The sequence below is a fragment of the Amphiprion ocellaris genome, chromosome 8, assembly GCF_022539595.1.
Source record: "Amphiprion ocellaris isolate individual 3 ecotype Okinawa chromosome 8, ASM2253959v1, whole genome shotgun sequence".
NCBI classification, from domain to species: Eukaryota; Metazoa; Chordata; class Actinopteri; family Pomacentridae; genus Amphiprion; species Amphiprion ocellaris.
Window position 1 is genome coordinate 26,602,733 of NC_072773.1, and position 15,596 is coordinate 26,618,328.

The window sequence follows — 15,596 nt, forward strand, 5'->3', positions numbered from 1 at the left end:
TCTCCTGAGTGTTACGACTCGCCGCTCTCAGCTTTCTCCGACTCTTCTATTACTTTGAATCTGACAGAAAGCCACAGACCGAGCAGCAGGTGAACCATCGTCTCCGTTATGTTGCGTTTGTGTCGCACGCAAATGACGTTAAGGGACTTTCGGCTCGCTGCGCTATGACGACTCCACCCACGATGAGGCTATATGGAAAAACAACTAAACCGAGACGAGCCGAGTCAGATACAATAGTGGCGAACCGTACTGCGCCGAGTAGATGCTTGTGGAATCGCGGCTTTTGTCTGTTACGCTGCGGGAGAAACGCCGAGCGCTTCTCAAAAACCGGGAGCAAGAGTAACAAAAACATACCTCACCTCCCCTAAAATTTTCTCAACGGATTTGGACGATTCACAGAAATGATCAATTTGAAAATTAAAACGGCGGATTTCCGCGGAACGGCGGAAAATTGCCATGCCTGTTTATAATATGGGTCAACACTCTTCTTGGGGCATTTTGCCCCTTTTGTTCTGTTCCAGCGTCCAGTCATCTGGAAGGAGGTGAGGAATAACGCCATTAACCCAAGGGAGAATACAACCAGCTCTGAAGCCATCGGTTTAGATGCCAACTCACGTATGAGCGTTTCTTTACCATTTTGGTGCCTATGTGACATACGAAAAAGGTCCCACCTATGAAGTATTACCATTAAAATTAACTAAAAATGTCACGTTTACTATTTTGTAAACGGATGTCCCGCTGCCACTGATACAAGTTTTAAAGGCCCTGCAGAAACAAACTTCTTGTAATATTATAAGTAAACTTGACCAAACACTAAATGAAATCTGACAGTTTTAAATTAGTCCTATAAAATTCCATAATTCAGTCATGTAGTGTGTAAACCTCTTTAATTTAGTCAGGGAAATGTGTATTTAACATAATTTTGTAGGGTTTAACTTAATATATATAAATTATTTGCATAAACTGACTGTACATAATACTGTGGGGTATTAACCCTAATATCTAAACATCCATCCATTGTCTATACACTACTTAATCCTGATTAGGGTTGGGGTGGGGACAGAGTCTATCCCAGTTGATTTAGGATGAAGGCAGGGGACATCCTGGACAGGTCACCAGTCTATCGCAGGACTACACATAGAGACAAACAACCAAGCACTCACATTCATACTTACGGACAATTTAGAATCATCAATTAACCTCAGCATGTTTTTGGACTGTGAGAGGAAGCCAGAGTACTTGTCGAAACTCCACACGGAAAAATACTAGGCCCAGGTCAGGACACATATCTAAACACAATAAATTGTAATCTCACTTTTATTTCTCCAGTGGAAAGCACCTTGGCTCAACAGATGTTGTTTTAAATGTGCCACATAAGTAACGGTGACTCGATTTGACAAAATGTCATCGGAGGTATTATTGTTAATATGACTGCGGTTGTATTTTGTTGTGTAACCGGTCTGTTGTCTTTCCTCAAAATGGAAAATATGAATGATGTGTGCCAGGTGTGGTTGCCTGTGTGTATCATAATTTGGGTGTGCAGGGACGAGTCACTGACTGGTGAAACAACATAAGATGATTGGCTCCTGACTGACAACCGCCCACTACATCTCGGAGCCAAGAAACTCATCTCATTCTCAGCCTCCTTGGTCCTCCTTCCTATGAGTAGATATATTAAAACCATGTCGGGAGCAGGACTCAGTAGAGGAGGCCTAAGAGCGCAAGAAGCTGAGGTATACGGCGCTTGCTGTCGATGCAAAACAGCGAGGCTGGAAGGTGAGGGGCCGACCAATCGAGGTGAGTAGATGGGATGCTAGGATTCACTGCTGAACCCTCTGGAGGTGTTGTGGGCCTATCAGCGAAACACCGATGAAGGAGGGTGCCCACTTGATAACCCATAGGATGCCCTCACTGGACCATCCTACAGTCTTAGGTGTCTTATGTATGCGAGAAGGGATATCAAAATCTAGTCCTACACAGCAGATCAGATGGATGCTATTTTGATCAAGGCTTAAGCTAAATCCAACACCTCAGCTCTATAAATATCTCCAGCTAACATCAAATCTTAATCTGTAACAGCTTGTGACCTTGGGAAGATGGGTCACTTTCATGTTGTTTCTCAGTCACCCCTACACATGGCGAAACACTCCATTATTGGGTTCTTGAACAACCAATCAACAAATTTCTCAAAGCACAAATTTAAGTTTGTCTGTTAATTTAACTACAATCAACATCTCAGCCAGTAAAATTTTACTATGTGGACTTTTCTCCTTCATAAAAGCAGCTCAAGATCAGACTTGAAACTGGTTTCACACGTGTAAGACTTTCCTGACCTGTGCAATAACCCTGTCAACAAGCAACACAGCACAGAAAAATGATCCAACAGACAGTTCCCGTTTTTTAACATTTATTGTATATAAGGAGTCTATTCGTTCTCCTCGCTCCTGAGCCTGGCATTGGGGTTGGTGACCTTGATTGCCAGCTGAGCTGCCCTCTCCACGATCAGCTTCCTGTTCTTGGAGGAGACGTTGTGGGCGATCTCAGCACAGTGAGTCCTACAAAAGCAAAAAGGTTTAGTTAATGACAAACTGCTTTCATTGAAATGATTGCAATTGGAAATTTCAGGGCAAAAGCATCACAAATAAAACCACACTTGTAATATATTAAAATCATTGCAAACTAATTATCGTATCCAAGTTATTTAACAAATTACCTGAAATGTTGCATCAGATTGGATTTCATGCTTTTGCTGTACTTGTATTTACATACACAGCACATGAAAAACCAGTTCTGATTCAAATATTTGTAGGCTTCCTCATTGAATTCACAGTATTTCTAAAACATGCCAGAGCAAGCAGGTCATAGACCAAATAAAGCTATAAATTTTTAATTAGCATTTTATTCATCTCCCTGTGCAGACTTCTCATCAAAATGATTAAAAAAGGCGGGAAAATGGCAGCATGTCATTCATATGAAAGTATTCACTTTGAAGAAAAAGTGAAATGACACAAAGCTGGTTTAACGATGGAGGTTTGTTCACAAAGTGACTAGCGACCTGAATTTCAGCTCAAGCTTGGCTTTGCTTGATTAGATTTAACTCATGTTGAGCTTGTAAAACATATCCTTAATGATCAAAGTAGCATTTCAATGGATTTATGTGCTCAATAACATTAACAGGCTGTTCAAGCTAAGCTGCTGTCTCAAAAAGTGGATGGGAAGAGCCAGACAACTCACTTAGAACAGACAAAATTTGCCCTCAAGAGATCAAACACAGTTCATTTCACATTTAAGGCGAATCTTTGTCATTTTTGCAAATGGCTTCCTTAAAATATCACAGTTCAAAGAAGGTCAACGACCCACAGGCTACTTGATCCTGTGATAACTAACTGACAGTAAAGTAAGAAGTGTGAACAAGGTTTTATGCAGAAGCAGCTGTCTGAATTTGGCTGGCTAACCAACACTGCATAAACTTAAATTGATGCATTTTTATCAAACTACCTGCCTTGCACAAACTGCCAGACATTCAGTATCACTTTTTAACCCACGGTGAAACCTATCAGCATTCAATAACTAACAAATATCCAACAGATCAATTCAAACCTCTATCTGAAATGGCCAGGTTGCTGTGTTGTGGGTCGAGTTGAGTCAGACTAAACTGTTTCTCACATTAAGAAACTAGACCAAATAACAGGCCGTGAAGCAAAATAATTGTGTCCATTTTGTGAAATTACAAAGACTATGTGACTACAGCATCGCTATACTTGGTGCTGCACTTGCATCCCGCTAGATAGTAGCAAATATTTCTCTATCAATTCAGTGATTGACTGTTGTTTTAAATTAATTTGTCAAATAACCTTAAGGATTAATTTTCCTCCCAAAAAAACCAAGTTCATTTCATTTTGACAAAGTGTATGTCACCGTATAATACAGCAAAAATATTAACTACAAACAAGTTGTTGCATATAAGTGCAAAACTGTAGGGTTAAACTCCAAGATGATCAAAATTCAAAAGGGATGGGCTAATAATTTAGTCAGTAGTGACACTCCACAACTGTATATTAAACAAACATATTTTACAACATGAATTTTTATTCCCTTATCGTGTAATTGTTCTCTGAATTTGCCATTAACACTGAATTCTATGTAAATACAACATAAATTCAGAGCACAACCAGTACTTCTGTGTGTACAGTAACTTTGTAGTTCATAAAATCAGGATTTTAGTTCAGTCACTATTTTATACTATTCCATTGTTAACAGAAACAGTATGTTACTGATAGCAGCTTTACTGGGAAGTCAGCTGTATTAGGGAAGCGAGTAGAGCCTGTATGTTTCCCTAAATCTTCATGTATTCATGCATTGCGTTGTGCTGCTGTAGCATGCCAACTAAACTCTGCAGTCTACAAACCGCTTTTCTGTTTTGAGTGAAGTGTTCCCATACCTCTATGCTTTGACTCTTTGGCTTGTCCTTGACTTGTACAATGAACCCAGACGATTTTGCTGCTGCAATGGTGTAACTATGCTGTGCTCACTGCAGCTGACTGTAGCCAACAACGACTGACGCGATAGAACAACGATGACAGTGATACCAAAGACAAAACATCGGCTACAACAAATTGAAGATTTTAAATAAAGGTCAGTTGAAAACCTGGATAAATGCATTACAGCCAACATCAATTATGTCAACTGATCATGGCAACTTTATATTGTGCTCACTTCACAGGTGTAAAGAGGCAGATTTGGACTTTCATCTTCTCAAATATACCGACACAACAATGCATTCTAAAAAAAATGCTCCCATCTAGGTACTTGGTTGTTAAAAATCTCACTCTTAACAGAATGAGATTTCCATTATTAGGTTGTTGCAAAATCAAACATTGATGACTTAAACCAAGACGGACTTATTCACATTAGTTCCTGCTTTAACAAGAACATCCCCATTTATGATTATTTCCATCAGTGTCTAGCTATTACAAAATACTGGTAGACACAAACTACGTTAATAAAAGTGATGCAGACACGCAAGACTGAGAATGCAAACTTTCCTCAAAGTTTTACTGTTAAATTGATTCAAGGGTTATAAAATGTAAAATAAGAGTTTTCTGTTAATACTGTAGTCAGAAATGGCCATGGACAATTTCACAACAATATCAAGCTCACCTATTATTGTTCAAATCTATCAAATATTAATGGATAAAATGTCAAAACTAAATGAAACTGAATCAAATAATTTATTTTTTGTCAATACAATAGTCTAATCCCCTGCAATTCTTATCGCTAAGAACGGGAAAACACTGCAACAGAGGAATGTAACAATCAATTAAAAATGATTTACAATTATATAATAATGAAAGTAATTAGCTGCATTACTTTTTCAACATTTTTCGCTTATATTAATGACTGAAATTAAATTCCAATCACCTCCGCACCACTGAGGTGACAGTTATCTACATTACTTCCTACATATAGGAATTCACAACTTACTTGTTGCTCATCATCAGGACCTCTAGCTCCTTGACGTTGTGCACCAAGAACTTCTTGAAGCCAGTTGGCAGCATGAACTTGGTCTTCTTGTTGCTACCATAACCAATGTTGGGCATGAGCATCTGACCCTTGAACCTCCTGCGGACCCTGTTGTCAATACCTCTGGGCTTACGCCAGTTTTTCTGTTGGGGGATGAAAAGAACATGTTATGGAATTGCTCACTTGCACGGTATCCCTTGCAGGTAAAAGCAGTGGCTTCTTTTAAGTCACACTTACCGCAATCTTGACATATCGGTCAGACTGATGGCGAATGAACTTCTTGGTTCGCTTTTTGACAATCTTGGGCTTTGTGAGGGGTCTGAGGGCTGCCATGGTGACTAAAGAAAAAAAAGAAACGATTACCACAAATTCTGCATGTGTCAGGTTGAATGTTGCTGCATAACACCACGGCGTGCTTAATTCTGGTAAGAACTGATTAGCTTGAATTGCTAAAAGTACTACCGTATGAAAACACAAGTTTAGCATCGGGCTTAGGTAACTACTATTAATTCACTGTCACGTTCATAGACAGTACCTTCCCTCGCTGCTAAAGGGAGTCATTGAAATAACACCTACTTGCAATAAACCAAAGACACAATAATTTTGCTCTCGAGTGAACCTCACGGTAAACGTGTTGACCAACCTTAGCTCGCTAGCTAAACACCGTTGGTGTTACTGTAGCTAGCTTAGTGTTTAGCTAGCTAGCTTGCTCCACACGCTACTCTGCTACATGCACTCCGCCGTAGCAGTTTGTCTAAAGTATTAATACAAATATTGATTTTTAAATGTTGTGTCTTATTATAGTTACTTCACAATTCTGACTGTAAGCCACGCTGCACTGCAGGCCTTCATTAAGTACAACAACCCCATTTCACGGGCAGCTGGTCAACCGCTACAGCATTTTGCTCTACAGCGAATCTTTATAACTGTATAAAATAATAAAATGGGTCAATTTTAATAGAGACATGTAGATTAAATATAAATGATTGATAAACAATGTCATGATTGTGAAATAATACCCTAAATGTCGCGGATTAACATAGATTCTATCAACTCACCCGTCGATGTAAACCCAAAAGGGACTTCAACGACGGCGGAAGGAAAGAAAAGGACTTACGGAAGTCTTGCGGTGCCTTATGGGTACTGCCGTTCATTAGTACTACAAATCGCTAGTTTATGGCGCAAGCGGTCTATTGGAAATTGACACTTGTGTCTTAGCACTTATTGAGTGAAATGTTTTGAATTTTGTTGAATTTGTCGTTGAGACAGTATTTGGTTATATTCCTCATCACATTTTAAGCTTCACACACGCACATCTGTACTCCCACCGTTCACATCTGCATATAAAACGGTTGGTGCGCACTTCCTGCTTAGTTTTTTTTTTGGGTGGGCTGTCTGGACTTCTCTAAACTATACCAACGCATTGATTAGTCACTAAATACTCCTTGGATGCAGTAACGACTAAATCCAGCATACTTAAAAGGGGGGTTTGTTGCTGTTTAACTGTCAGAAGCTGAGAGTAGCTGACTGTAAATCAGCTGAAAGCGGAGGTGTGGCGTGATAAGAGGTAAATTATCTGCTTGTATAGTCACATGATGATTTTATACTGCATGTGTGTGATTTGAGGTCACATATAAAGACTGGGACGGTGTGTGTTTCCTCAGTTAGCTGCTGCCAAACGCTTTGAAATGGAGCATCAGCCCATCTATAGGTAACTTTCTGTATTTTACTGCAAACGTCGCGTAGCTCGTGTTGTTTTCCACCTATAATTTTCGTTTTCCGTTATTTACAGCAACCAGGGTGGACATTACGGGATTTCCAACCCCGGCTATGTCCCAACAGCAGGCGGTGCCCCTGGTAAGGCTCGCCGTTTATTTGTGTAATTCGACTGTCGCAGTGAGTGCTAAGCTATGTTTTGTTAAATGTTTAGAAATATTTTTAAAGTTGCGTTAAAACTGGTGCGCTTCCTGGGCGCAGCAATGACGTCACTTTGGACGTACAGGTTGTCTTAGGTCGCTGGCTCCGCAGTGTGTAGCTGCAGAGTGGGAGTGTGTGTGTTTGCTGTGTGACCCACAGTTGTGCTTACTGAGCGGTCATCCACTGCCTTGAACTGTTTAGTGTGGCTGTAAAAAAACAACTCGAGATGTATCCTAACGCGGAGGCTCAAGGTAAGTGGCTCCCTGCACCCTTTTAGGAGCTTGTCAGGTCGAAACATGTGCTATCAACTTGGGAGTGTTCCAAAAATAGTCAGCGGAATTTTCTGATTAGACTGAGTGATGCGCAGTTGAGCGTCCAAAGGGTTGTGGGTCGTGAAATGCGTGAAAAGTTTATGGATGGGAGAAGATTTATAGGATTTTGAAAGTCTATCTGTATAAGACTGAACTGGTTCTTCTGGTTTGTTTCAGCAATGTTCGCCCCACCCGTGGCTGATTCTCAGGGCCCCAGCGCTCCTCCGGCCAGCATGTTTGACAGCATGCCTGGTTATGAAGGAACTGTGGCAGGAGGAGGTACAGTATGCTGCACGTACTCTTTGGTAGTCCTGTTCACCCTGCTGACAGCACCAAAGTCTTCAGCACCACTTAAAACTCTTATTCTAAAGTTAAATGACTGTCTCAGTTAAAATGTTATAATCTTTTGTTTAATAAAGAAAAAAAACAGCAACATAAAAAACTTTAAATATCTGTTGTAGGTGGATTTCTGCCACCTCCAATGCCGGCTGTGCCAACCCCCCAGCCTCAACCAGGACCTGAACAACCGCACTGGAAGTAGGGAGATTTCTGTTCATTTAACATAATTTGTAAGGATATTGTGTTCTGTTTGCATGATGTGGTTTGAGAAGTTACACAATTTATTCGAATTTCCTATATAAAGATTACACTGTTATGACATAACCCGCATTATTTCATAACGTGAAATATTTGGTCACGCATATGAGAAGAAAATTTTTTTCATTGAACTTTTTAGGTGATTGAGCAAGTATGATGTAAGTTCAACCACAAAAACGAAAATATTGGTAGATAGTTTGAACCAAAGTAAAACAGACTTGGGGAGTTTAAAAATGGTTCTGGAAATTAACCAAAAAATCATATTTTCATAATATTTTGCTTTGGATGAGTGCTTATTTTTGCATTTGTACTTGCCTGTAATTAGTTTGATTTTACAGTTGAACGTTATCTTTTTTTTCAGTCAACACGTAATTATGCTTTATGTGTAATATAATATGATACTTTATTATTTTCCAAGTTCCATCCATCCATTATCTATACACCGCTTAATCCTCATTAGGGTCGCGGGGGGGGCTGGAGTCTATCCCAGCTGACTCAGGTGAAGGCAGGGGACACCCTGGACAGGTCACCAGTCTGTCACAGGGCTACATACAAAGACAAACAAGCACTCTCACATTCACACCTACGGGCAATTTAGAATAATCAATTAACTTCAGCATATTTTTGGACTGTGGGAGGAAGCCGGAGTACCCGGAGAAAACCCACGCATGCACAGGGAGAACATGCAAACTCCATGCAGAAAGATCCCGGGAAAGCCGGGACGCGAACCAGGGACCTTCTTGCTGCAAGGCGAAATTGCTAACCACTACGCCACTGTGCAGCCCTATTTTCCAAGTTATTATCTGTAATTTAACAGAACTTCTTCACTGCTTGTAGTATTCCATCTATATCCGAAGACACTGCCCGGGACGCCTTTGTCCTGTTTGCATCCAGCAAATGCTGCTACAGTTCTGCACCAGCGAAGGACGGTGTGATCACTGACATGGAGGCATTCAATACGTACAGGGTAAGAGAAAGTAGGCTGTGTGTTTGTGTGTGTGTGTTTGAGGAACCAGCTAGAAATGAGTGAAAATCAATAGAAGTGTCATTTTTGTTGTTCAGTGCATGAATAACTATGCAGTTAACTGTATACAGCAAGGACATTACTGGTGTCTACTTTTTTTCACTTCTTTTACTTGCTTTTTTTTTTTAGTACCGCCTGGAAACTTTTACTGAATCAAGATCTACAGAGTGGAGTCACGAGCCATACAGCGGTAAATTAATGTTACTTTTCTTTACCTTGTGTTTGGAATCTGTCGCTGAAACTCATTTTACTATAATATATATCAGGTAAAAGTACATTTCAATGACCCCAAAGTGGTATCTTTAAATTGCATTTTGTGTCACACCAATAGTCTAAAACACAGAGTTATACATTTGCTTATCAGCATATTAGTCATTAACCCTCTGAAGCCCAAAATTTACCAAACACAGGCTTAAAATTGCAATATAGTCATCAAAAATGATTTTATTCTACTGGTCTCCTTTAAATTTTTGTTGAACAAAACTGTTTCCAGCAAGAATTTCCTGTAAAGCCCCCAAAATTCTGCTCTCGTTGGTGCTACTGAGAAAACTGAATGACTCAACTGCAGACTGTGTTTACATAGCACTGATTGTAGATAAGTTTGGAAACAACATGAAAATGTAAGTAGTAAATTATCTATAGTATGTAGAGCCACCATTGTTTTCTTAGTTTTTTGTTTTTTTTTTAAACTAGTATTGGTAACACCTGTTGGCCCACTTGGAAAATGTTTTACACGATCTAGATTTTTTTTTGATTTTTGTAAAATAAATAATCAAAGAATATCAACTTTGATAATTTATTTTTTTTTTATAATTTATGACATAACTTTGTTACAGGGCACAAAAGACTGTTTAGAGTTTTCTCTACTTCTAGTCATGATTGTGGTGTTTCCAAAGATGTGCAGGACTTTAAATTGCAGTCAAGAATTAGCCCAAAATGTGACAGGGCCAACAAAGGACCAGAATCAGCCTGGGGTTTACAGGGTTAATGCTCTGTTGATTTAATAGTCAATGGGCTGTTTCAACATTACTTCTGCTTTCAGTCAGCTATTTTAGCAGAATCCCCTGTAAGTGCAATATGTTCATTTTATTTGCATCAGGCCAGACAGTGGATGCCTATGCTCAGCCACCTCCAGGGCCGTGGGATATTCCTGCTCAAGCCCCCAACTTTTTCCTGAATGGGAAAAAGACTATCAAGGTCCCCTATACATCATCTGTGAAGGTAAATGATATACAGTAATGGAAAAAATATTAGACCACCCTTGTTTTCTTCAATTTCTTGTTCATTTTAATGCCTGGTACCACTAAAGGTATATTACCTGAAGAATACAATGAACACGACAAAAATGCAGCTGATTGCATAATACTCTATGTCCTATTTGACATGCTTAAGCTTAATTGTATTCCCAGGGTATATAAAAGGCCATTTCATGTCATAAGCAGCACTGTATATGGAAAGGCCTAGAGTGGTTTCCTGCTTGCATGAAGCCGTAGCACAACTCAGAAATTGTCATTTCTCACATAATGCCTAAAACAAAAGGATTATGTGAAACCACAAAGACAGCCATCCTGGCACTGCTGGAAACTGGCATGAGTGAGAGACAGGTAGCAAAAAACCTGAAGCTCTCCAAGACAGCTGTTCATTACACCAAGAAAAATCAAGCCCAACATGGAACTACCAAACTGCTAGCTGGTTGCGGCAGGAAACGTCTTTCTACCCCACCAGATGACCATGCACTCATCTGTTCCTGTGTCAGGAATCGTCATCAGATCTCCAGGGACCTTAAAAATGAGTGAACACTGTGGAGAAATGTGACTTGTTCAGCAAGGACAGTTTGAAACTGACTTCTTGAAGCTGGTTTGAAGTCACACAGAGCAGGAAGAAGTCCTTCATCAATGAAAGGCAGAGGAAAGCCCAGTTACTCTTTGCTGGGGATCACAAGGATTGGACTGTTAATGATTGGGCTGAGGTTCTCTTCAGTGATGAATCCAATTTTCAGTTGATTCCCACTATAGCCAACTTACTGGTTAGGAGGAAGCCTGGAGAAGCCTACAAACCAGACTACCTTTCCCTTACAGTAAAACATGGGGGTGGATCAGTGACAATCAAGGGTTGTTTCAGTCTGGGTGGAACAGGGCAAATGCAATTGTGTGAAAGGCAAATGAACCAGGTCATGTACAGGGCTACTCTTAAAAACTGTCTTCTTCCATCAGCTGGAAAACGTTCCTGCCTCCAATAACTGGATTTTCCAACAAGGCAATGTCCCTTACCACACGGCAAGGTCAGTTAAAGCCTGGATGGAGAACCAGAACATTGGAACCATGACTTGGCCTCCTCAGTCACCAGATCTAAATCCAATTGAAAACCGGTGGAAAATCACCAAATGCAAAATGGAGAACCACAAGCCCAAAAACAAAGCAAATTTGTTTGAATTTGTGCTACAGGAATGGGCTGCTGCAACAGCAGAACAATGTCAGAAGCTGGTGGAGAGCATGCCAAGACACATGGCTGCAGTTGTCATTGTTTCTCTGATGTCTGTGATGTTCAGGTGGAGAAGAAACGCCCGTTGACACTGACTTTCTTAATAAGAACTTTATTAAAAGAAAGAACAGTATCGTACAGACAGGAGTTGTCTGGAAGGATGTCACCCAATGATCCTTCTCGAACAAAGAACAACGGTCAGTTTTTATACCTTCTGGCAACGTATAGAATTACAGCATCTGGTTTACAACCCCACTAAAGAGTGACAACTCCTCAGACAAGACTCCCCTTCTGTGCATTCCTAAGGGTCACAAATCAGCTATAGGTTAACAGTGGACCCCAAGGTCAACACAACATAGGATTTCTGGAGCCGAAAACACATTCCTCAGTACTTACTACCTCCTGTTAGTTAAAAGTTCACTTTATGGTCAACAACTATCAGAACTCATATCAGATCAGATACTTCACAGTCATCAGAAACAATGGTTATGCAATCAAGTACTAACTCCTGTGTGTATCATGAGACTAAAACAGACAAAAAAGAAAACATGGAATCCCTAAAAGCACCGTTTTTGGCAGTACAATGCCATAGCTATTGATGTAAGAACTTAAGTGATTTTGGTTATTATCAAGAAAACCTTGGACAATGGCTAGATGTTGCTCTTAAATTAAACTGTGTTGTTGTTATCATTATATTGGTCCAAACAAATGTACCTTTAGTTGTACCAGGCATTAGAATGAACAAGAAATTGAAGAAAACAAGGGTGGTGTAATATTTTTAGCATGACTGCAAAACATATTTGAAAGAAGTAAAAGAAAAATTTCGGGTAAGTGTTCTAAGAGATTTTTCCTGATGGGAAATATTTCATCCACAGAGCTGTCACAGCTGTGTGGGAATGGGGCGACAACCTTGCAAAGACTGTGCCGGTGCTGGCAATGTAAGTATTTTCAACTGAGAAGGTTACTCAAAGACTTTTAGACAGATAATCTGATCAAATAGTTTTTTTCTTGTTTTGACAGAAAGTTTGTTGGGTGTGCAATGGATCCGGTTACCGTCATGGAGACGATCGTTGCCACCACTGCAGTGGCAGAGGAAGGGAGAAGTAAGGGATTAGGTTTCTGAAGCGAAAGGATCAGATAAAGCAATTTAGAAACAGTCAAGTTTGTGCTTTTCCTAAAATAAAATGTAAATTATTATGTTACAGTTGCAGCCGCTGTCATGGGCAAGGATCAAAGCAATGTGATGTTTGCCGTGGAAAACAGCAGCTTCTGGTCTACATCAACCTCACTGTGAAATGGTGCAGTTTCTTTCAAAATTGTTCATCTGTCAAGAATTTTCCAACACAATCATCAAATGAATAATCTTTTTTTGATGATCCGAAAGTTAATAACATTTATGATTAGTTTTTATTGTTAAATTCTGCTCAAAGGCTTAAAACTGAACTGGATTTGATTTGCTTTCTCTGTGTGTATGTTTGTAGGACTAACAACAGTGATGACTATGTTGTGGAGCAGTCGAGTGGACTTCGGGTGGACAACCTGAGCAAGGTGTCTGGCAAAGAGCTTTTCAGAGACTCTCAATACATGGTAAAAGACTGCTTCTTTAATATAAAACTGGGGGTTTAATAATGTTTGACAATATATTGCTTAGAAATTGTTGCCTGACATACTGAACCTACTGAGCTTACATGCTAATGTTGAAGAAATTTCAGAGAGAATGAGAACGAAAGAGAGAGAGAACGAGAAAGAAAGAGAGCGAGAACGACGGAGGGAGAGAGAACAAGAGAGAGAGAACGAGCAAGAGAACGAGAGAACGCCGCCACACAGCAAAAATGGAAAGCAGAACAGCTGGTTCACTGTAGCACATCCACAGAGTCAATCCTGTGCCTTCAGGAGAGGGTGTGGCCAGGGTCTGCCTGCCCTGACTGCACGTCACTGGTGTGCACACAAACTTTTATGGCCATTTATATCTATGGTAGTGCTACCCATACCTTTTTCAGAAGAAGGCTGCTCCATGATCCATACAAACGAAATCCCTCGGCATCCTCCGTGCTGCCCACACCAACAAACAAAGTACCCAAGCGAATGGCTCCTCACCCGACTCCAACTAGTTCTCTCTTCCACAGTGTACTCTCCAGCAGGTGGGCAGACAAGGTGCCGGAGAGTACAGAGAGAGGGCTGTCTATAAATACAAAGGTGAATTTGCATATACTGCTACGCCCAGCAAAGAACAATATGTGACTGAATAAAAGAGTCTGGTAGACTACAAAAAGTAAAGGTCTGGCAGACAGGTGCAAATAACAAAAGATAAGAGAATTGTGAATAACAATGGGTATGGCATCTGTAGCAAAAGGTGTGCGATTTTTTTTTCTTCATCACTATCAACACAGAATCTGTTTAAACCATGTCCTAAAAAATAAAATGGTTTACACAAATCACACAAGTGTCTTAGTGCACTGAGCTCTGACTGCTGTAAAAATATTGCTGACCACAAAGAATCACTGAGGTTGAACACTTCCTGACTGAAGTTGCTGTGCTACTTTCACTATGCAGCCAGCGCATGTGTGGTTATTGTATGCCTTTGCACCCTCACAAAAAATTAACACTAAAAGTTTTTTATCCAGTGTGAGACATCAGCCTTTAACTGAACACAATATAAACAATGTTTCAACACTGATAATTTTTTGCAGGTTTACCCAGTGATGGGCTTCCCAGACCCTTCAGTGGTTAATGCCGCACAGCGCCTTATCAATGACCACCAGGCCAGGTTCTCCCAGACCTCACGCATTTTACAACAGGTATTTATATTATTTTAATAGCTTGATGAAAAAATAGTTGGCTTGGATCAATACTTGATTCATCCATGCCTAATTGTATGTCTAATGTAACATGTTTTTTGTTCTGTCTACAGCGTCAAACAATAGAGCTGATCCCGGTGACCAAGGTTACCTACACATGGAAAGGAAACTCTCACCTCTATTTTGTTTATGGAAATGAGTTCAAAGTTAATGCAGATAACTATCCTGCTACCTGCTGCTGTACTATATTGTAATGAAAACGGTCAAGTATGAGGTTATTTCCTTTCCAAGACAGTAAAGGTATCAACAAATTGGATTTACTTACTAACAAATCAGTTCTGATGAGTGCTCTAGGGCTGGCATGGGGCAAATAGAACTTTGTTATAGTTTGATGTCCAAAAGTGTTGAATAGAGGCATTTAACTAATGAACACCTCTCAAATCAGGAGAATGGATGAAACCTCTTGAATAAGTGATATTCAAGGCTAAACAGTTAATCTTCGATTAACCACAAGTACAAATAATTTTTGATTGCTATTTTAATGCATACACCACAAGAAAACTATGCCTACTAACACAATATACATCATAATCACATTATGTTTACTGAATCTTGAGTTATTTTGCTCTTATATGGCAGTAATATATTTTTTATCATCACTAAAACCAACTATTTGATACTGAATATTATATATCTATTTTTTTTTTTTTTGCAGAAAATGCCATTTAAATGTTAGCAATATGTATTTGTACGTAATCCGTTTGCTGTTATGGCAACATTATTTGATTTTTATGTCAATTTGCATCTATTTTTCTAATGTGTCATTTTGTAAGACAAATATTAGTATTACGTGCTTTGCAATAATTCGTCCATTTGATTAAATATTATTTCGCAATGTTTTGCTGTCGAGTTGTGTCGTCATTAACAGTCGACGGTCGCTCGCGA

At 39.7% G+C, this 15,596-nt stretch overlaps 2 protein-coding genes across 3 annotated transcripts; one reads left to right on the forward strand and one right to left on the reverse strand.

The window, feature by feature from the left end:
* Nucleotides 1-2,390: 2,390 nt before the first annotated feature.
* rpl32 (ribosomal protein L32) lies at nucleotides 2,391-6,640 on the reverse strand. Its single transcript, XM_023296446.3, has 4 exons — nucleotides 6,582-6,640; nucleotides 5,761-5,861; nucleotides 5,485-5,666; nucleotides 2,391-2,555 (listed from the first exon to the last, which is right to left on the reverse strand). The coding sequence occupies exons 2-4, from the start codon at nucleotides 5,854-5,856 to the stop codon at nucleotides 2,426-2,428; spliced, it is 408 nt and encodes a 135-aa protein (XP_023152214.1). The 5' UTR covers nucleotides 5,857-5,861; nucleotides 6,582-6,640; the 3' UTR covers nucleotides 2,391-2,425.
* A 254-nt stretch (nucleotides 6,641-6,894) lies between these two features.
* ssuh2rs1 (ssu-2 homolog, related sequence 1) lies at nucleotides 6,895-15,548 on the forward strand. Of its 2 annotated transcripts, XM_023296443.3 has the most exons (14): nucleotides 6,895-7,090; nucleotides 7,188-7,234; nucleotides 7,316-7,380; nucleotides 7,929-8,030; nucleotides 8,213-8,288; nucleotides 9,186-9,315; nucleotides 9,502-9,562; nucleotides 10,472-10,593; nucleotides 12,729-12,791; nucleotides 12,874-12,956; nucleotides 13,059-13,151; nucleotides 13,335-13,440; nucleotides 14,544-14,651; nucleotides 14,765-15,548. In XM_023296443.3, exons 2-14 carry the CDS (start codon nucleotides 7,212-7,214, stop codon nucleotides 14,903-14,905), a joined length of 1,173 nt encoding a protein of 390 aa, XP_023152211.1. In that variant the 5' UTR covers nucleotides 6,895-7,090; nucleotides 7,188-7,211; the 3' UTR covers nucleotides 14,906-15,548. The 2 variants fall into 2 exon arrangements, with proteins under 2 accessions (XP_023152211.1, XP_023152213.1); XM_023296445.3 differs by lacking the exons at nucleotides 6,895-7,090; nucleotides 7,188-7,234; nucleotides 7,316-7,380 and adding an exon at nucleotides 7,433-7,691.
* Nucleotides 15,549-15,596: the final 48 nt, after the last annotated feature.

Coding starts and splice junctions, on each gene's coding strand:
- rpl32 (XM_023296446.3), bottom strand. CDS start 5,856: ATGGCAGCCCTCAGACCCCTCACAAAGCCCAAGATTGTCAAAAAGCGA. Junction 5,667..5,760: donor ACCGATATGTCAAGATTGCG/GTAAGTGTGACT, acceptor ATCCCCCAACAG/AAAAACTGGCGTAAGCCCAG. Junction 2,556..5,484: donor GTCCTGATGATGAGCAACAA/GTAAGTTGTGAA, acceptor TTGCTTTTGTAG/GACTCACTGTGCTGAGATCG.
- ssuh2rs1 (XM_023296443.3), top strand. CDS start 7,212: ATGGAGCATCAGCCCATCTATAG. Junction 8,031..8,212: donor AGGAACTGTGGCAGGAGGAG/GTACAGTATGCT, acceptor TATCTGTTGTAG/GTGGATTTCTGCCACCTCCA. Junction 9,316..9,501: donor AGGCATTCAATACGTACAGG/GTAAGAGAAAGT, acceptor TTTTTTTTTTAG/TACCGCCTGGAAACTTTTAC.